Source organism: Rhinoderma darwinii, chromosome 5 (assembly GCF_050947455.1).
Source record: "Rhinoderma darwinii isolate aRhiDar2 chromosome 5, aRhiDar2.hap1, whole genome shotgun sequence".
NCBI classification, from domain to species: Eukaryota; Metazoa; Chordata; class Amphibia; order Anura; family Rhinodermatidae; genus Rhinoderma; species Rhinoderma darwinii.
Window position 1 is genome coordinate 99,878,770 of NC_134691.1, and position 23,349 is coordinate 99,902,118.

At 42.8% G+C, this 23,349-nt stretch overlaps 1 protein-coding gene across 3 annotated transcripts in view; it reads right to left on the minus strand.

The window, feature by feature from the left end:
• TAF4B (TATA-box binding protein associated factor 4b) overlaps positions 1–8,822 on the minus strand; it is a 158,900-nt gene extending 150,078 nt beyond the window's left edge. For all 3 annotated transcript variants that reach the window (XM_075826320.1, XM_075826319.1, XM_075826322.1), the window contains exons 1-2: positions 8,321–8,822; positions 4,049–4,194 (exon numbers count right to left, since the gene is read on the minus strand). In XM_075826320.1, coding sequence (XP_075682435.1) covers positions 4,049–4,194; positions 8,321–8,660 — 486 coding nt within the window. In that variant the 5' untranslated portion in view covers positions 8,661–8,822. The remainder of the gene's footprint in view (positions 1–4,048; positions 4,195–8,320) is intronic.
• Positions 8,823–23,349: the final 14,527 nt, after the last annotated feature.

The window sequence follows — 23,349 nt, forward strand, 5'->3', positions numbered from 1 at the left end:
AATGCTCAGTGGATGGCGCAAAGTGAAAATTGCAAATTTCCACAGGTATGTGCAATTTTAGTGCACAATATTTTGTGCCCAGTTCATGCCACTGAAGACAAATACCTCAAACGGTTAAGCGGGTTCTCCCGGGTATGGCGATGCCATATATGTGGACGCAAACTGCCCGTTGGGCACGCTGCCGGGCTCAGAAGGGAGGGAGCGCCATTTGGCTTTTGGAGCGCAGATTTTGCTTAGTGGTAGTTTTGTTTGGGGTTTTGCTGGTATTTCAGTTTATGATGTGGGGGTGTATGTAAGCTGTGCGGAGTATATCAGGGCATAAGAGGGTATAATAATGGGGTAAATAAATAATAATTCATAGATATGTGGCCGGTGTCGCACTGATAAATGGTGCCAGATCTTATCCGCTTTTGGAACACTCTGCACATTTTGCATCACCATATACTGAGAGCCAGAACTTTTTTTTTTTTCCACCGGAGCTGGGTGAGGGCTTATTTGTTGCGGGACAATCTGTAGATTTCATTGGTACCATTTTGGGGTACATGCGATATTTTTGATCACTTTGTATTTAATTTTTTTTGGCAAGCAAGGTGACCAAAATCCTGCAATTCTGATGTTTTTTATTTTAAAAAAATTACGGCGTTCGCCATGCGCTATGAATGAGAATTTTACTTTATTCTGCGGGTCGGTACGATTACGGTGATACCAGATGTATATAGTTTCTCTTATGCTTTGCAGCGTCTGCACAATAAAATCACTTTTGTTTCAAATAATTTATTTTTTGGTGTCACCATATTCTGAGAGCCATAACTTTTTTATTTTTCCGTCAAAAAAGCTGCGGGAGGGCTTGTTTTTTGCGGGACGGGCTGCAGTTTTTAATGGTATAATTTTGGGGTACATGTGACTTTTAGATCCCTTTTTTAATTCTGTTTTGCGAGGGGTAGTGACTAACAAACAGCGATTCTGGGATAGTTTTTTATTACCTTGTTCACCGTAGGGGTAAAATGGTTTTTTTACAACATTTTTATTAACTTGTTTTGTGTCCCACTAGGTAACTTGAAGACATGAAGCCCTGATCGCTATTCTAATACACTGCACTACATACATAGTGCAGTGTATTAGAGCTGTCAGCTATTCACTGACAGCAAGCCTATTAGGCTTTGCCTCCCGGCGAGGCCTAATAGGCTTCCGTACTAGGAAGCGTTTGTTAGACTAAGGTTGTCATAGCAACCATCGGAACACCCGCGGGTTTTGATGGTTGTCATTAGCAACCATAGGGTGCGATCTAAGGGGTTAATCGGCCGGATCGGCGCCTAGCTCCGGTCCTGGCTGTTAGAGCACGATGTCAGCTGTGACAAACAGCTGACACCCACGCCCGTGGCAACCATCGTGGTTGCCGACAGGCTACAAGACACTTCGATGCATCGATCGCGTTGATCGATGCATCGAAGGAGTTAATCGGCCGGATCGGAGCCTAGCTCCGGTCCTGGCCGTTGCAGAGGGGTGCCGGACAGCTGATTACCGGCGATGATAGCGCTAGCTCAAGCTGAGCCAGCGCCATCACATACACCACGTCATGGAGCGGTAATTGGTCAGTCAAAGCAGACTGACCAATCACAGCGATCGCCAGCAGGAGACAGCTGTGAATGGTCCCCTGCCGTCTTACTGTGCCGATCAACTGTCAAACAGTTGACGGCACAGTTCTGTCACCTTGTCCTTTAACAGGGTGACAGTTTTTAGCCAGGACGCATCGGTACGCCTTGGTGCCTTAAAGCACTTTAATGCAGGACGTACCGGTGCGTCCTGGTGCGTTAAGGGGTTAAATAACTTTATATTTTCATAGACTTGGTGGGATGAGGACAGTATTTTTGCGGGACGAGGTATAGTTTTTATTGGTACCATTTTGGGGTACATGCGACTTTTTATCTTATTTCTTGGGAGGACAGGTGACCAAAAAACTGCAATTCTGGCATAGTTTTTTTTGGGGGGTTTTTTATACAGCGGTCACCATGCATTATAAATTACATATTAACTTTATTCTGCGGGTCAGCCCGATTCCGGCCATACCAAACTTATAGCACTTTTTTAGGTTTTACAACTTTTTGCACAATAAAATTACTTTTGTACAAAGAATATATTTTTTCTGTCGCAAAGTTGTGAGAACCATAACGGTTTAATTTTTTCGTCAATGGAGCTGTATGAGGGGTTGTTTTTTGCGAGACAAGCTATCGTTTTTATAGGTACCATTTTTGGATACATGAGACTTTTTGATCACTTTTTATTCCAATATTTGTAGGGCAAAGTGACCAAAAAAACTGAAATTTTAGTATGTTTTTTTACACTGTTCACTGTGTGAAATAAATAACATAACATTTTTATAGTTCAGGCCGTTACAGTCGCGGCGATAGCAAATACGTATGGTTTATTTTTCTCAATAATAAAGGACTTAAAGGGAAAAGGGTGATTGGATTTTATTTTATTACTTGAAACTTTTATTATACGTTTTAAAACTTATTTTACACTTTTTTTTCTAAGCCCCCCTCGGGACTTGAAGGTCCAACTGTCTGATTTTATTTATTTTCTAATACATTGCACTACCTACGTAGTGCAATGCATTAGATCGGCCAGTCATTCACTGACAGCAAGCTGATTAGGCTTTGCCTAATCGGCTTCCGTAATGGCAGAGCAGGAAGCCATTGTTAGGCCTCCTGTTGACATAGCAGCAGTGCCATGCAATCAGTGCTGCCGATCTGCTAGCAACCTCTAAGATGCAGCGATCGCTTCATTTAAGGGGTTAATGGCAGAGATCGGAGCTAGCTCCGGTTCCAGTCGTTACAGATGGATGTCAGCTGTAACATACAGCTGACATCCACCGCTGATGACGCCGGCGCCATCTTGCCGTCTGCTACGGAAGCCTTTCAGGCCCCACCTCCAGTCGGGGCCTGAAAGTCTTCCGCACTAGGCAGATCGGGAGGCCAGTATTAGGCCTCCGGTTGCCAATACAGCCACTGGAACCCCGGAAATTTCATTGCTAGGGTGCCGATGAGCTGCAAACACCTTAAATGCAGCGATCGCTTTTGACCGCTGCATTTAAGGGATTAACGGCGGGGATCGACGCTAATTTCGGTCCCTGCCATTACAGCCGGATGTCAGCTGTAATACACCGCTGACATCCGGCGATGATGGCACCAACTCAGCTTCTGGCAGCACTAGCTTTCCATGACGGATCCATACGAGAAATGTCGGGAAGGGGTTAAAGAGGTTGTCCGGTTTAAGTGAATTAATATTATTATTTGTATCAATAAAAGTCATACATTTTTAACATTCCTTGAGTATTAATTCTTCACTGTTTTCAAGATCTCTGCTTGTTGTTATTCAGTAGGAACATTCATTGTTTACTTCCAGTGGATAAAATTCTGTTCATAGTCATGTGATGGACACAGGTGCTGGGATCTTTAGAAGACACAGCTCTGATAAACATACTTTACTGTAACGAGCCGTGCACCTGTGTGTCCATCACATGACCAGGACAGAATATTATCCACTGGATGTAAACAATGAATGTTCATACTGAATTTCAACAAGCAGAGACGTTGAAAACCGTGAGGAAATAATACAGAAAATATATTGTAAAATTGTATAACTTAATTTTTTTTTTTTAAAAACACAAAATTTGCTGAAACCGGACAACCGCTTTACTACCAGCGATTGTTTTAGTGACGGTTTGATTTTGTTGCCCTGCTCTCTGTAACATTAAACCTGATGCTTTGTTTTACTGGTGATCGTCACATCCACAAGGTGGTCATGGAAACTATGGATATTATAGCAACATGCAAAGGCTGTAACAATCATCCATATCTGAGCAACTAAAAAATGTCAAGCCTGCTCTAAATAGTTTCTATAGACTACAGAGGAGGTGATCGATTTAAATCTATACCAAGTTACAATGAAAATCCAGAATATGACAAATACAATTCCTACATAGCAGGGGCGGCATTCACTGTAAATGTGCCGGTCATACATTACACCATAAAGTCTACATTGCTACCTGAATGTTGCAGATCTGTATGGTGGGGGCACTGGCAGATATAGGCGGTCTTGAACTTGAATTTTGAACTTGAGCCTGAGCTCGTGCCAAAGCTTGTTGGGAGACCAGAATAAGTTGCCCATTGCTACTTTTAATAAGAACAGTACCTGCCGAAAAAGAAAACACATTTAATACAGCACAGATAAAGCTGAATGTATACAAATCCTGCAAATAATGCAGTGAGGCGTCATCCCACTGTGTGCTGCTGAATGGCTCTGAGGTGACAGAGGAAAGCCATTATATATAGGGTTTGCCCGATGCATCCAAATTTCGATACTATTTCGATGCCGTGCACCGTCAAACGGTTCAATACAGTTAATTCATGTATTTTGATACTAAGCTGTGCGACCGCACAGCTTAGTATTGTAACACATGAATGTAGTTAGAGCGGGGCTACAGCTGTGTGATACAGCCATTGCCCCGCTCCTGACTAAAAGCGTGTGCATGCGCGTGGTCAGCATGATGTAATGCGGCCGGCACTGCACTAATGAGCGCCGGCACTGAAAACAGAACATGGTGGGCGCACGGCAAAACACCACCATGTTCTGTCTTCATTAGTGAAGCGCAGGTCGCAACACCTCATACTGACCGAGCGCACGCACACTTGTCAGGAGCAGGGCAACATCCACAGCCGCACTCTAACGGCGGAAATCAGAGAAACCTCTGATCTCCACCGCTATGCTCTTTAATGCCGCGATCAAAGCTGAGTGCAGCATTAAAGGGAAAAATGAGAAGGGGTGGGATGCTCCTTGGATCGCATCATAGGGAATCCATGTGACGCGATCGCGGGACATACCATATTTCATGTTGTTAGGGCATACTGAGGTATGTCCTAACAACTGCCTGTGTACTATACATACACAGGCTAATGTACTGGCATATAGATATATGCCAGTACACTGAAGTTTAAAAAAAAAAAAAAAAAGTAATATCAGATTTAAAAAAAATACACTTTTTTTACAATAAACATTAAAATAAAAGTCTTAATACATAAAATATACACATATTCAATAGTCACGACAGTAATAACCTGCACACCGAATGTATAGCATAATTTATGCTAAGAAAAGAAAAAACTTTTTTCACTTATTAATGTGAGGCACATGATATTGGCACATGAATTTTGAACCTCCATGTGCCACATTAATCATAATTAACCCCATCATGTACCTCACACATTAACCCAATGTTGTCCATTATGACTGAGGTACATGATGGGGTTAATTACTATTAATGTGAGGCACATGGAGGTTCAAAATTCATCACACCGCGTGCTTCACATCAGAAAATGGAAGACCTTTTTATTTTTATTATTGTTGGCAAAATATCGTTATGGTATTGAGAATCGCAATACTACACAAAGTATCGGTATCGAAGTCCAAATTCTGGTATCGTGACAACCATAATCATATATGCTTACAGGCTCTATGTGGAAGATCTGCCGGATATATACAAACCACACCCCCTCTTCGACATGTATAAGGAATCTATAGGATCTAACTGAAGGAGCAGTATAGGGACAAGCACCATAAACAGATGCGGTCAAAAGGTCTCGCTTGCGAATACAGCCAGGGGAGGGCGCTGTAATTTCATGCAGCACCCACTCTTTAGGTGCTTGAAAAATAGTATAGGCCATCAATGTTTGATAGGTAGGGATCCGACCCCTGCCAATCATCAGAACAAAGGGACTATGCATGGTACTGCAGCCCCATTCTGCTGATCAGCGGTGGTCCTTGGGGTCAGACACCTACCCGTGGCCTTTCCTAAGAATAGGCTTGGAATGTTTTAGTTCCTGAAAACCTCTAACTCGAAGGTATAATGAACATGGAGAAATTGTAGACAAAATACCTATCCAGTCGTACCCCAAGTAAAAATAACTTTGTACAATACTTCATCCATTGACGATATGTAGTGGTCTCCAACCTGTAGCTCTACAGCGGATGCAAAACTACAACTCCCAGCTGTGAAATCCAGCAATAGCTAAAAAGGCTACAGACCACTGTAATATTATAGTGGATAGACAACTTACACTACCGTTCATAAGTTTGGGGTCACCCAGACAATTTTGTTTTTCCATGAAAACTCACACTTATATTTATCAAATGAGTTGCAAAATGACTAGAAAATATAGTCAAGACATTGACAAGGTTAGAAATAATGATTTTTATTTGAAATAATAATTTTCTCCTTCAAACTTTGCTTTCGTCAAAGAATGCTCCATTTGCAGCAATTACAGCATTGCAGACCTTTGGCATTCTAGCTGTTAATTTGCTGAGGTAATCGGGAGAAATTCCACCCCATGCTTCCAGAAGCCCCTCCCACAAGTTGGATTGGCTTGATGGGCACTTCTTGCGTACCATACGGTCAAGCTGCTCCCACAACAGCTCTATGGGGTTGAGATCTGGTGACTGCACTGGCCACTCCATTACAGATAGAATACCAGCTGCCTGCTTCTTCCCTAAATAGTTCTTGCATAATTTGGAGGTGTGCTTTGGGTCATTGTCCTGTTGTAGGATGAAATTGGCTCCAATGAAGCGCTGTCCACAGGGTATGACATGGCGTTGCAAAATGGAGTGATAGCCTTCCTTATTCAAAATCCCTTTTACCTTGTACAAATCTCCCACTTTACCAGCACCAAAGCAACCCCAGACCATCACATTACCTCCACCATGCTTGACAGATGGCGTCAGGCACTCTTCCAGCATCTTTTCAGCTGTTCTGCGTCTCACAAATGTTCTTCTGTGTGATCCAAACACCTCAAACTTCGATTCGTCTGTCCATAACACTTTTTTCCAATCTTCCTCTGTCCAATGTCTGTGTGCTTTTGCCCATATTGATCTTTTCCTTTTATTAGCCAGTCTCAGATATGGCTTTTTCTTTGTCACTCTGTCCTGAAGGACAGCATCCCGGAGTCGCCTCTTCACTGTAGACGTTGACACTGGTGTTTTGCGGGTACTATTTAATGAAGCTGCCAGTTGAGGCGTCTATTTCTCAAACTAGAGACTCTAATGTACTTGTCTTGTTGCTCAGTTGTGCAGCGGGGCCTCCCACTTCTCTTTCTACTCTGGTTAGAGCCTGTTTGTGCTGTCCTCTGAAGGGAGTAGTACACACCATTGTAGGAAATCTTCAGTTTCTTGGCAATTTCTCACATGGAATAGCCTTAATTTCTAAGAACAAGAATAGACTGTCGAGTTTCACATGAAAGCTCTCTTTTTCTAGCCATTTTGAGAGTTTAAATCGAACCCACAAATGTAATGCTCCAGATTCTCAACTAGCTCAAAGGAAGGTCAGTTTTATAGCTCCTCTAAACAGCAAAACGGTTTACAGCGGTGCTAACATAATTGCACAAGGGTTTTCAAGTGTTTTCTAATCATCCATTAGCCTTCTAACACAGTTAGCAAACACAATGTACCATTAGAACACTGGAGTGATGGTTGCTGGAAATGGGCCTCTATACACCTATGTAGATATTGCATTAAAAACAAGACGTTTGCAGTTAGAATAGTCATTTAGCACATTAACAATGTATAGAGTGTATTTCTGATTAATTTAATGTTATCTTCATTGAAAAAAAACTGTGCTTTTCTTGCAAAAATAAGGAAATTTCTAAGTGACCCTAAACTTTTGAACGGTAGTGTATGTAAAACAGATTTCAAGATTTCCTTACGGTTCTGATACCAGCATATCGGATAATCTCCCATTACCTGCTACATGGGACTGACAGGGTTAAGGAGTGACATTACTTTGGGTTACCTGATACATGGGACTGACAGGGTTAAAGAGTGACATTGCTTTGGGTTACCTGCTACATGGGACTGACAGGGTTAAGGAGTGACATTGCTTTGGGTTACCTGCTACATGGGACTGACAGGGTTAAGGAGTGACATTGCTTTGGGTTACCTGCTACATGGGACTGACAGGGTTAAGGAGTGACATTGCTTTGGGTTACCTGCTACATGGGACTGACAGGGTTAAGGAGTGACATTGCTTTGGGTTACCTGCTACATGGGACTGACAGGGTTAAGGAGTGACATTGCTGTGGGTTACCTGCTACATGGGACTGACAGGGGTAAGGAGTGACATTGCTTTGGGTTACCTGCTAAATGGGACTGACAGGGGTAAGGAGTGACATTGCTTTGGGTACTGTGATCCTAGTGGTACAGATGAAGGATCCTGTAAATAGAGCCACATAGTGAATCTCCATATTATACTGGCACTTCTGGTACTACTCACCGGGGGGGATCTGGAAGTTTGCCGGTAGCTGGATTGCTGCCGGAGCCGCTTTGAGGGGAGCACCTTGCTGCGGTGCGGTCATTTTGGGACCCGCAGTCACTTCGGCCGTCTGGTTAGAATGGGGAACTTTTGTCAGCAGAGCGCGCACAGCTGCCGGTGAGGCTGCCACTAGTCCGGTATTCTCAGAGGGGACAGCGGGCGCTTGTGAAGCTGTGACTGCGAGGTGGGAATTGGACACTCCTGTGTAGCAGCCGGTAAGTACTGATGAAGTCACCCCATAGCTAGCAGGCACTGCACGGCTCACCACAGCTGTGGTAGAGGGGACTTTGCTGGCATGCATTGCATACAGGGCACGGCTGTCTGATAGTTGTGTGCTTCACAGTGTAGTGTAATGTGTTACAGAGCACGCACACGTTCATTCATACACGGCCACGACTCTACCATTTATCCCTTCCCTAGACCCATCGCCTCAGCAGCATGCTAGTGCTGCAGCCATGTTTATATAGATAGCCATGTGGACGCTGCGCAGGCGCCTGCTCTGCAGTGAGGTAATTGGGTCTGTGCCTGGAGAGGGCGGAGAAAACGTAGCCTTGACCGAGAACGTGTACACTGGGGTGAGGCTCCTGATCCACGTGCGGCGGCTGTGTATGAGCGGCCTCCCAGCACGCCTAGCGGGAATAGTCCGCTACTGCTAGGGAAAGCGACACGTGTTGTGTGGCGGCTGTTCTAGAACACAAGCGGGAACAGGCACCGAAACGAGCTCGGGGAAGATGTGCTGTTTTTTTCCTTTCTTTCAAACCCGTAGTGGATTTTTTGATGTAGGTTCTCCCTTTGCTGGCATTTGTTTCTTTTTTGGATGTTAGACTCTATTCACATCTGCGTCGAAGACTTCTTCATATTTGCTGGACAAAATAGCGAAACATTCATTGCTACTTTGTCCAGAAAATATGACGGAACCCATTCAAGTCAATGCGATCCGTCGGGTGCGGTTAGGGCCTGTTCACATCACCGTTCGCTTTCCGTTCATGGGTTCCGTCGGAGGTTTCCGTCGTGGAACCCTGCAACGGAAAGTCAAACGGAAACCACAGCTTCCGTTTGCATCACCATTGATATCAATTGTGACGGAAACATTGCTAATGGTTTCCGTTTGTCACTGTTCCGACAGGTTTCCGTTTTTCCAACGGAATCAATAGCGCAGTCGACTGCGCTATTGATTCAGGAAGCTGTGGTTTCAGTTTGACATTCCGTTGCGGGGTTCACTCGACTGAAACCTCAGACGGAACCCCTGAACGGAAAGCCAACGCTGATGTGAACAGGCCCTTCGTGTTCGTCATTTGATGTCTCTGGTACTTCAAGTGTAACTTAGACTTTGTTCACATCTGCGTCCGGACTCCGTTCCAACTTTCCGTCAGAACGGAGCCCTGACTGACACAAACGGAAACCAGAAGATTTCAATGGTGACTGATCGGCTGCCAATGGTTTCCGTTTGTCTCAGTTGTGCAGGGGTTCTGTCGATTACGGTATTGATTCTGTCAAAATGACGGAACCCTTGCACAACTGAGACAAACGGAAACTATTGGCACCAGATCAGTCACCATTGAAATCAATGGTGATGACAACGGAAACTTCTGAAAAAAAGTCACGACATGTCCGTTCTTTCTGCGTTTTTCGCGCATCACGCACCCATTGAAGTCAATGGGTGCGTGAAAACCACGCATGCCGCACGGAAGCACTTCCGTGCGAACTGCGTGATTCGCGCAAGAGCTGTCAAAAGGATGAATGAAAACAGAAAAGCACCACGTGCTTTTCTGTTTACAAACATCCAAACGGAGTGTCTTTGAGATGAGCGAACCCGGACAACCGAACTTCACCGGGTTCGGCCAAACTCGTTTTGACCGAACCCGGCAAAAAAATTTCCGGTACGCGACGTCAGGAGATAGTCACTGTCCAGGGTGCAGAAAGAGTTAAACTGTTTCAGCACCCTCGACAGTGACTTCCGATCCCAATATACATGAACGTGTAAAAAAAAAGAAGTTCTGACTTACCGATAACTCCCGGATTCTTCCTCCAGTCTGACCTCCCGGGATGACAATTCAGTCCAAGTGAGAGCTGTAGCCAATCACAGGCCAAGCACAGGCTGCAGCGGTCACATGGACTGCCGCGTCATCCAGGGAGGTGGGGCCAGATGTCAAGAGAGGAGCGTCACCAAGGCAACGGCCGGGAGGGAAGTTCTCGGTAAGTACGAATGTCTTTTTTTTTTTTTAACAGGTTGTTCGATATTGTGATCGGAATTCACTGTCGAGGGTGCTGAAAGAGTTACTGCCGATCAGTTAACTCTTTCAGCACCCTGGACAGTGACTGACGTCGACTAGCCTCATCTCTATGATGGCGGCTGCGCGAAAATCATTCAGCCGCGCATCATACACTGATGACACACGGAGCTGTCAAGTGTTTTTTGCGCGCGCAAAACGCCACGTTCGTGTGAATCCAGCCTTACGTAAAAGCTGCAGTCACGTGAATGATTTACGTGATGTCATCACTGCAGGACCACGGGATCATTGGAATGGCAGGGGAATTTAAAGAGGCTCTGTCACCAGATTTTGCAACCCCTATCTGCTATTGCAGCAGATAGGCGCTGCAATGTAGATTACAGTAACGTTTTTATTTTTAAAAAACGAGCATTTTTGGCCAAGTTATGACCATTTTTGTAGTTATGCAAATGAGGCTTGCAAAAATACAACTGGGCGTGTTTAAAAGTCCAAGTGGGCGTGTATTATGTGCGTACATCGTGGCGTTTTTACTTCTTTTACTAGCTGGGCGCTCTGATGAGAAGCATCATCCACTTCTCTTCAGAAAGCCCAGCTTCTGCCAGATCACGCTGTGACGTCACTCACAGTTCCTGCATCCTGTCAGACGAGCGAGGACACATCGGCACCAGAAGCTACAGTTGATTCTGCAGCAGCATCAGCGTTTGCAGGTAAGTAGATCGACTTACCTGCTAACGCCGATGCTGCTGCAGAATCAACTGAAGCCTCTGGTGCCGATGTGTCCTCGCTCGTCTGACACGATGCAGGACCTGTGAGTGACGTCACAGCGTGATCTGGCAGAAGCTGGGCGTTCTGAAGAGAAGAGGATGTTACTTCTCATCAGAACGCCCAGCTAGTAAAAGTATTAAAAACGCCCCGATGTACGCACATAATACACGCCCACTTGGACTTTTACTTTTAAACACGCCCAGTTGGACTTTTGCAAGCCTCATTTGCATAACTACAAAAATGGTCATAACTTGGCCAAAAATGCTCGTTTTTTAAAAATAAAAACGTTACTGTAATCTACATTGCAGCGCCGATCTGCTGCAATAGCAGATAGGGGTTGCAAAATCTGGTGACAGAGCCTCTTTAAAGAGAACCTGCCAGCAGTTTTAAGGCCTGAAAACTGATGACAGAACGATGTAGGGGAGGGGAATTATAAACTTACCTTTTCAATGTGTAATTTCCTGGCACACCAATCACAAGAGCTACTTAGGCAGGATTTGATGTGCAGGTGCTGCTGACTGCATGCTTCAAGCCCCGCCCCTCTGCTCTTAGTGACAGCACCAGCTGTCTACGGATTGGCCACTAGAGCGTCATTCAGAGCAAAGAGTGGCACTTGCAACCACCGCGCTGGGGGAATCAAAAAATCAGTTACTCCGTCATGCAACTGGCCTCAAAACTGCAGACAGTGTCCCTATAAGGCTACATGCACACTTTGCAAATTTTGCTGCGGAAAACAAAAAGTAAATCTGCATAAAGTTCGCAGGAAAAAAGCTCGTTTTTTTATGCGGTTTTCGGTGCGGTTGTTACACTTAGATGCGTAAACGGCGACATTTTCATAGTGTTTTGGTGTGATTTTCCTCTGCAGATAGCATTCGCAAGCAGAAACGCGAGGTAAATTGAGATGCTGCAGATTTTAAAATCCGCACCGCAGGTCAATTTACGTGCGGGAAAATACTGCAGCGTGTACATGAGATTTCCTGGGATCTCATTGTCTATGCTGGTACTGTATTACTCTGCAGTTTTGCGCAAGCAAATACACGCAGCAAAACCGCACGTAATACGCATCATGTCCATTGACCCTAAAAGGTGAGTAATCTTTTTATTTTCTTTATAACTTTTTTTTTAGCCTGGTCTGAGGTCTGATCAGGGGTCTGGAGTCACAGGGGGCACTGTGTGGTGTGTTATCTACAGATGGCACTGTGTGAGTCGCTAACTACAATGTGTATTTTTGGGTGGGACAGGTGGCAACTCTATACTAATATGGACCACGACACACCCACCACCATTTGGAAAACAGAAATAATGTTTATTTTTTTAAGGGCATGTGTGCTCTGTCCACAGTCGTTCGGAGCCTCCAGTGCAAGTTTTTGTCAGATTTGACACAGCATTCAGTGCTGATTATGCCGTCACAATGATGAAGACCCCAATGGAACCCAGGCAGACCCCCGTTATAAGTCAACGGTGTCATCAGTGAAGATGTGTGAATGTAAATATAGAGTGACATGTATGAACTATACACTTCGATGCTGGACCTTTATTTTTAGGAGGTGTCGAGTGAAGCTTGCCTGGGTCAAACTATTAAACACAACTGTTATGAAAAATGACACTTTATTACAGAACTGCATGTACCTGAATGGGGCCGTGCTGCAGTCGGTGGCCAGGACGCCGCTGTGCAGGGAGAAACCATGAAGGAGAGACAGTGCTAAATTCATTCTTCGTCCTCAGACCCCCACCGATCATGAACTGATGGCATATCCTAGCAATATGCCATCGCTTTATGAGATAGGAGCACCTTTTAACCCCTTAATGGACAGCCTATTTTAGACCTTAAAGGGTTATTCCCAAGTTGACTCAACTTTATTTTTTTTAGACATTCTAAGCAGGAAATGAATTTTAAAACATTTGCTTTTAAAAAAAATTAAAAATTCATTCCCTAAGTACCTTTTTCTTTACACTTGATAACTCAGCAAGTGCTGGTTATCTTTTCAAAAAAGGGGCATGAGCGGCTCGATGTCAATCAAGCCGCTCCGCTCTGCAGTGTGCGTGCTCCCGACGTTGCTAGATACTGTAGTTCTAGCAACATCGGGAGAATGTTCGTCTCAAGCGGGCATGGTAAGCCCGATTGAGACGGACTTACCGTGAATGTCAACTACACTTCACTACACTACACTACACTACACTACAGGGTGGGCCATTTATATGGATACACCTAAATAAAATGGGAATGGTTGGTGATATTAACTTCCTGTTTGTGGCACATTAGTATATGGGAGGGGGGAAACTTTTCAAGCTGGGTGTTGACCATGGCGGCCATTTTGAAGTCGGCCATTTTGTATCCAACTTTCGTTTTTTCAATGGGAAGAGGGTCATGTGACACATCAAACTTATCGAGAATTTCAGAAGAAAAACAATGGTGTGCTTGGTTTTAACGTTACTTTATTCTTTCATGAGTTATTTACAAGTTTCTGACCACTTATAAAATGTGTTCAAAGTGCTGCCCATTGTGTTGGATTGTCAATGCAACCCTCTTCTCCCACTCTTCACACACTGATAGCAACACCGCAGAAGAAATGCTAGCACAGGCTTCCAGTATCCGTGGTTTCAGTTGCTGCACATCTCGTATCTTCACAGCATAGACAATTGCCTTCAGATGACCCCAAAGATAAAAGTCTAAGGGAGTCAGATCGGGAGACCTAGGGAGCCATTCAACTGGCCCACGACGACCAATCCACTTTCCAGGAAACTGTTCATCTAGGAATGCTCGGACCTGACACCCATAATGTGGTGGTGCACCATCTTGCTGGAAAAACTCAGGGAACGTGCCAGCTTCAGTGCATAAAGAGGGAAACACATCATCATGTAGCAATTTCAGATATCCCGTGGCCTTGAGGTTTCCATTGATGAAGAATGGCCCCACTATCTTTGTACCCCATATACCACACCTTACCATCAATTTTTGTGTTCCAACAGTCTTGGAGGGATCTATCCAATGTGGGTTAGTGTCAGACCAATAGCGGTGGTTTTGTTTGTTAACTTCACCATTCACATAAAAGTTTGCCTCATCACTGAACAAAATGTTCTGTGTAAACTGAGGGTCCTGTTCCAATTTTTGTTTTGCCCATTCTGCAAATTCAGTGCGCCGATCTGGGTCATCCTCGTTGAGATGCTGCTGCAGCTGGAGTTTGTAAGGGTGCAATTTGTGAGTAGCTAATATCCGCCGAAGGGATGTTCGACTGATGCCACTCTCCAGTGACATGCGGCGAGTGCTACGCTGTGGGCTCTTGCTGAATGAAGCTAGGACAGCCACTGATGTTTCTTCATTAGTGACAGTTTTCATGCGTCCACATTTGGGCAAATCCAACACTGAACCAGTTTCACGAAACTTCGCAAGCAGTTTGCAAACTGTAGCATGGGAGATGGGTGGTCTCGTAGGGTGTCTTGCATTGAAGTCTGCTGCAATGACCCGGGTACTGCGTTCACCAGACATCAACACAATTTCTATCCGCTCCTCACGTGTTAACCTCTGCGACATGTCAATGGCTGTAAACAAAGAGAAGCTTGTAAATAACTCATGAAAGAATAAAGTAACGTTAAAACCAAGCACACCATTGTTTTTCTTGTGAAATTCTCGATAAGTTTGATGTGTCACATGACCCTCTTCCCATTGAAAAAACTAAAATTGGATACAAAATGGGCGACTTCAAAATGGCCGCCATGGTCAACACCCAGCTTGAAAAGTTTCCCCCCTCCCATATACTAATGTGCCACAAACAGTAAGTTAATATCACCAACCATTCCCATTTTATTTAGGTGTATCCATATAAATGGCCCACCCTGTACATTCACCCCGTTTTGGCAACCAACTTTTCCCTCCCCCACCCTGTCACTACATGTAATGTTTGTATCCGCCGCACCCGTGCTGCATCAGCACCCGGCGAACAACAAAAAATATATTAAAAAAATAAACTTACCTAAGACGTCCCTACGGAGCTCTGAACGGTCCCGTCACTTGCCATCTTCCTTCTTCTTGGCGCCGCTCGCATTCATAGTAACAATGCGTTGTGGCGTAGATGACGTAATCATATCAGGCACACGTGATTACGTCATCTGCGCCCACCGCTCTGTTATTGTGAATGGGACCAGTAAGAAGAAAAGTGACGGGACCGTTCAGATCTTCGTGGGAACGTCTTAGGTGAGTTTATTTTTGTATGTATGTGTATATGTGCTTGCATGTATGTATGTTTGCATGTATGTATGTATGTTTGCATGTATGTATGTTTGCATGTATGTATGTTTGCATGTATGTATGTTTGCATGTATGTATGTTGCCATGTATATGTATGTATGTATGCATGTTGCCGTATGTGTATATGTATGTATGTTGGCATGTATGTATGTATGTTGGCATGTATGTATATATGTGCATGTTAGTATATATGTGCATGTTGGTATATATGTGTATGTTAGTATGTATGTTTGCATGTATGTATGTATGTTTGCATGTATGTATGTTGGCATGTATGTATGTTTGCATGTATGTATGTTGTCATGTATGTATGTTGTCATGTATGTATGTGCATGTTAGTATGTATGTGCATGTATGTATGTTTGCATGAATGTATGTTGTCATGTATGTATGTTGTCATGTATGTGTATATGTGTATGTATGCATGTATGTTGGCATGTATGTATATATGTGCATGTTAGTATATATGTGCATGTTAGTATGTATGTTTACATGTATGTATGTTTGCATGTATGTTGTCATTTATGTATGTGTATATGTGTGTGTATGTTGTCATGTATGTATGTGTGCATGTATGTATGTTGTCATGTATGTGTGTTGTCATGTATGTGTATATGTGCATGTATGTATGTATGTATGTTGTCATGTATGTATGTGTATATGTGCATGTATGTTTGTATGTATGTATGCTTGCATGTATGTTGGCATGTATGTATGTGTGCATGTATATTTGTATGTATGGTTGCTTGTATGTATGTTTGCATGTATGTATGTTTGCATGTATGTATATATGTGCATGTTAGTATGTATGTTTGCATGTATGTTGTTATGTATGTGTATATGTGCATGTATGTATGTATGTAGTCATGTATGTATGTGTATATGTGCATGTATGTATGCTTGCATGCATGTTGGCATGTATGTATATTGGCGCATTTATGTTTTTATGTATGGTTGCTTGTATGTATGGTTGCTTGTATGTATGTTTGCATGTATGTATGGTTGGATGTATGTATGTATGTTGTAATGTATGTTGTTATGTATATATGTGCATGTATGTGTGTATGTTTGCATGTTAGTATATATGTGCATGTTAGTATATATGTGCATGTTAGTATGTATGTTTGCATGTATGTATGTATGTTGTCATGTATGTATGTATGTTGTCATGTATGTATATATGTGCATGTTAGTATGTATGTTGTCATGTATGTATGTTGTCATGTATGTATGTTGTCATGTATGTATGTTGTCATGTATGTATGTTGTCATGTATGTATGTTGTCATGTATATATGTGCATGTTAGTATGTATGTTTGCATGTATGTATGTTGTCATGTATGTATGATGTCATGTATGTATATATGTGCATGTTAGTATGTATTTTTGCATGCATGCTTGTATGTATGTATGTTTGTATGTATGTTTGTTTGTATATATGTCTGTATGGCCATGTATGATACTGTCTGCTGGCGCCCTGTATCTAAGTCAACTTGGCGGCAGGCTTCTATACATGGTATAACAGTCAGTATCACACATGAAACTGAAACTAAGCCTACGACTTGTTTTATTTCTTTTTTTTTTTATATATTTTTTTTTACAGGTTTGGTGTTTGGACTACGTCGGTTTCGAGGACTACGTAGATGACGTGTTTTTTTCTACAATAAAATGGTTAATGAGGGTTGTGTTGGGGGTGCTTTATTTCAATAAAATATTTTATCTATATCTTTGTCTTTTCTTTTCAAGTTTTATTACTACCACTTTAGTAATGGCCACGGTCTGAGTGACTACGTCCATTACTAAGGCGAGGCTTAGTGTTAGCCGGTGCAGAGGCTAACACTAACCACCATTATTACCCCGGTACCCACCACCACCAGGGGTGCCGGGAAGAGCCAGGTATGATCCAGTACCCGACCATCTGTTGTGATGGTCGGGCTCTGGGGCGGCCGCAGGCTGGTATTATGAGGCTGGGAAGGGCCAAAAATAGTGGACCTTCCCACCCTTGTAATGCTAGGCTGCTGTGTTGTATCTGGCTGGTTATAAAAGTGGGGGGGACCCCACGTAATTTTTTTTTATTATTTATTTAAGTATTATTTTTATTAAAAAGACATGGGGTTCCACCCAATTTATCATAACCAGCCACAAACAACACAGTGTTATTAGCCTGGGAATGTACTAAACCAGTGGCCCCTCCCACCCGTGTAATGCCAGGCTGATGCGGCCTTGTATATGGCTGGTTATTAAAAATGTGGGGGACCCAACGTCTATTGTTAAATTTTAAAAAAAACGACGTGGGGGTCCCCCTTTTTTATAACCAGCCCGATACAACACAGCAGCAGCAGCCTAGCATTACAAGGGTGGGAAGGTCCACTATTTTTGGCCCTTCCCAGCCTCATAATACCAGCCTGCGGCCGCCCCAGTGCCCGACCATCACAACAGATGGTCGGGTACTGGATCGTACCAAGCTCTTCCCGGCACCCCTGGTGGTGGTGGGTACCGGGGTAATAATGGGTGGTTAGTGCTAGCCTCTGCACCGGCTAACACTAAGTACCGCCTTAATAATGGACACTGTCAATCAGCCAACTGCCATTATCTAGGCACTAATAAAGCTTGAAAAAAAAACACAAATACAATTTTTATTTTATTGAAATAAGAAATCCCCAACAAAACCCTCGTTAACCATTTTATTAAAATTTGAAAAAACCGTAGATCTACGCAGTAGTCCAAAGAATCGAAGACGTAGTCCAATCGGTACATCAAAATCTGCAACAACATAAAAAAAAAGTTAGCATTGTGAACAATACTTATACTCCCCTACACACACACAAACAACCACACACAAACATATACACACACACCTATATATTACACAAACACACACACAAACAAACACAAACACACCCATATATACACAAACACACACATATACTAAAACACACACATATACTAAAACACACACACACAAACATATACACACAAACATATACACAAACACACCCATATATACACAAACACACCCATATATACACAAACACACCCATATATACACAAACACACCCACATATACACAAACACACCCACATATACACAAACACCCACATATACAAAAACACACAAACATATACACACAAACATATACACATATGCACAAACACACCCATATATACACAAACACACACACATATACACACAAACATATACACAAACACATGTACACAAACACACCCATATATACACAAACACACACATATGCAAAAACACACACACAAACATATACACACAAACATCTACACTAACACACACAAACATATACAAAAACACACAAACATACAAAAACACACAAACATATACAAAAACACACAAACATATACACACAAACATATACACATATGCACAAACACACCCATCTATACACAAACACACACACATATACACACAAACACATGTACACAAACACACCCATATATACACAAACACACACCCATATACACAAACACACACATATGCAAAAACACACACAAACATATACACACAAACATATACACAAACACACCCATATATACACAAACACACCCATATATACACAAACACACCCACATATACACAAACACACATATACAAAAACACACACAAACATATACACATATGCAGAAACACACCCATATATACACAAACACACACACATAAACACACACACATATACACACAAACACACACATATACACAAACACATGTACACAAACACACCCATATATACCCAAACACACACACACACACACACACACACATATACACACAAACATATACACAAACACACCCATATATACACACACACATACACACAAACATATACACAAACACATATACACAAACACACATAAACACACAAACATATACACAAACACAAACACACCCATATATACACAAACACACACACATATACAAAAACACACACAAACATATACACACAAACATATATACATATGCACAAACACACCCATATATACACAAACCCACACACATAAACACACACATATACACAAACACACAGATATACACCAACACACACATACACATACACACAAATACACCCATATATATATATATATATATATATATATATACACACACATAAACACACACACACATATACACAAATACACACACAAACATATACACAAACACATATACACAAACACACCCATATATACACAAACACACACACATATACACAAACACAGATACACACAAACACACAGATATACACAAACACACACATACACAAACAAACACACACACACACATATATATATATATATATATATATATATATATATATATATATATATATGCTTACCTTTACTGGAGCGCAGACTTCTCCACGCGACGGGTGTCTTCCTCGGCATCTCCTGCGTATGCGCCAAGATGCGCGTTCACGAGTAAATTACATCCTCTGCTCAGGACGCAGAGGATGTCATTACGCATGCGCGGCCACCGCTAAAGGTAAATAGCGGTGGCCGGGAACCTAGGCAACGAGCAGGATACAAAGAGGGACCGACGTGAACTTCAATCAAGAATCCCAATAAAACTACATCGCTGGGCGACGGACAGGTAATTAGAAAACTTATTAACTTTTCATGGGGAAGCTTCCTAGCTACATTTATCAACTTGGGAATAACCCTTTAATGACCAAGCTATTTTGCATCGACATAGTTGTATAAGGTCTTGTTTTTTGCGGGAGAAGTTGTATTTTTTATTAGCACCATTTTGGGATACATATAATTTATTTATTAACTTTTATTAACTTTTTTGGGGGGCAGTGGAAAAAAAACCATAAATTTTGCCACTCTTTTTTGCGTCTTAGATTTAGGCATCATTTACACGAGCGTAATATACGCGTGTGCTTTTCACGCGTGTCGTACGCACCTATATTAGTCTATGGGGCAGTGCAGACAGTGCGTGAATTTTGCGCAGCGCAAGTGCATTGCGTAAAACTCACGACATGTCCTTTCTTTGTGCGCTGTTCGCGCATCACGCACCCATTGAAGTAAATGGGTGCGTGAAAACCACGCATGCCGCACGGAAGCACTTCCGTGCGAACTGCGTGATTCGCGCAACAACTGTCAAACTCTGAATGTAAACAGAAAAGCACCATGTGCTTTTCTGTTTACAAACATCCAAACGGAGAGTCATAATGATGGCGGCTGCGCGAAAATCACACTGATGACATACACTGATGACACACGCAGCTGTTAAGTGCCTTTTGCGCACGCAAAACGCAGCGTTTTTTGCGCGTGCAAAATGCACACGCTCGTGTAAATCAGGCCTTACACCGTTTACTGTGTGGTATAAATAACATAATAACTTTATTCAGTGGGTCATTACGATTGTGGCGATACAAAATGTATATAGATTTTGTATGTTTTACTAGTTTTACACAGTAAAAACCCTTTTTTTTTTTCAAAATGATTTGTTTTTGTGTCGCCATGTTTTGAGAGCCATAATTGTTTTATTTTTACGCCGATGCAGCTGTATGAGGGCTTGTTTTTTGTAGAACATGCGACTTTTTGGTCACTTTTTATCAAATTTTTTTGAAGGCAGGATGAATAGAAAATAGCAATTCTGGCATTGTTTTTTTATTATATTTTTTACCCGATTCACCGTGCGGGTTAAATAAGTAATAGATTTATAGGTGGGGTCATTACGGACGCGGAAATACCAAATATGTGTAATCTTTTAATTTTGTCTTTTTTTCGTTTTTTCATATTCACATATTTTATAAGGGAAAAAGTGGGTTTTTCATTCTTTTTTTATTTGGCTTTTTATTTATATATTATTAACTTAATTAAACTTTTTGATAACTTTATTTTTAGTCCTACTAGGGAACTTCACTATGCGATCTTTTGATAGCTTGTCACACCATGTCTTTATGACGTCGTCTGAGGGTATATTCACACGCAGAGTCAAAAACGGCTCAAAATACGGAGCTGTTTTCAAGAGAAAACAGCTGATTGAAGTGTTTTGTGATTTTCGCAGCGTTTTTCGCGCCGTTTTTTACGGCCGTTTTTGGAGCTTTTTTCAATAGAGTCTATGGAAGACTGCTCCAAAAACGTCCCAAGAAGTGTCCTGCACTTTTTCGCGGCTGTTTTCTTACGCGTAAAAAAAACGCTGCAAAAAACGCTCCGTTCTTCTTCAGATTTTTCGGCCGTGTGAACATACCCTGAATGTGGTTGTTTCTGCAGCAAGCACACGGACTTCAGCAAGTTCCATTCAAATGAATAGAACTGATTTTCAGTCACAGAAAAATTCTCCAACAAAATCTGCCGCGTGTGACTGCACACTTAGGCCGGATTCACACGAGCGTGTGCGTTTTGTGCACGCAAAAAACGTGGCGTTTTGCGTGCGCAAAAGGCACTTAACAGCTCCGTGAGTCATCACATAGGATGCGCGGCTGCGTGATTTTCGTGCAGCCGCCATCATTATGACACTCTGTTTGGACTGCTACTCTACTTTTGACTGCTGTTGCGCGACTCACACGCGTCCCACGGAAGTGCTTCCGTGTGGTGCGTGTGATTTTCACATACCGATTGACTTCAATGGGTGCGTGATGCGCGAAAAATGCAGAAATATAGGACATGTCGTGAGTTTTACGCAGCGGACTCACGCTGCGCAAAAATCACTGACAGTCTGCACTGCCCCATGGACTAGCATAGGTCCGTGCGATGCGCGTGAAAAACACGAGCGTTGCACGGACGTATTACACGTTCGTGTAAATCCGCCCTTGAGAATTCGATGCGGAAATTCCGCAGTATTTACAGTAGCAACAAAGTGGATGAGATGTAGAGAATCTCATGCCCACGCTGTGGAAACGTTAACTGACCTGCGGTGCGGAGTTGAAACCTGCAATGTGTCAATTTAAGCTGCTTTTTCTTTGCTTTTCTGTTGCGGGTTTTCCCCATTGAATTCAATGGGGATGCAAAACCTGCAACAGAAAGCCAAGTGTTGCGTCTTTTTCGGCATAATCGCAGCGGTTTTATAAGGGAAAAAGTGTTTTTTGTTTTTTTTTTAATTTATAGATTATTAACTTTATTAAACATTTTGATGACTATTTTTAGTCCCACTAGAGGACTTCACTATATGATCTTCTGATCGCTTTTATAATACACTGCAATACTTCTGTATTGCAGCGTATTATTGCCTGTCAGTGTAAAACTGACAGGCACCTGCTAGGTCATGCCTCAGGCATGGCCTAGCAGGCATCCACTACAGGCAGACCTGGGGGCCTTTGTTAGGCCCCTGGCTGCCATAGAAGCCATCGACAACCTGCGATTGCAATTTCAGGGTGCCGGTGGGGTGAGAGAGGGAGCTCCCTCCCCCAAAAACCACTTCCATGCGGTGCTCGCTTTTGAGTGCCGCATCTAAGGGGAAATGGGTGAGCATCCAAGGGGAAACGGGTGAGATCGATGTTGAAATCGATCCCGCCCGTTAGAGCAGGTGCCCGGCTGTCTTTAGACCGCTCGACACCTGCTTTAGCCGGCACAGGACACCCGTGCCTGGCTTATGTCACAGTGCTACGAAAAGGCGGCTCTCTGGCATAAGTACACTTAACGGCCGCCGTGAAAAGGCGTATTGGCGGTCATTAAGGGGTTAAAGTCAATGGGGTGTGTTATCAACCCATTGGATGTGTTGTACTACGGAATCCGCACCTGAATCCTGGACTTGTAAACATGGCCTAATTTGTCAACTTT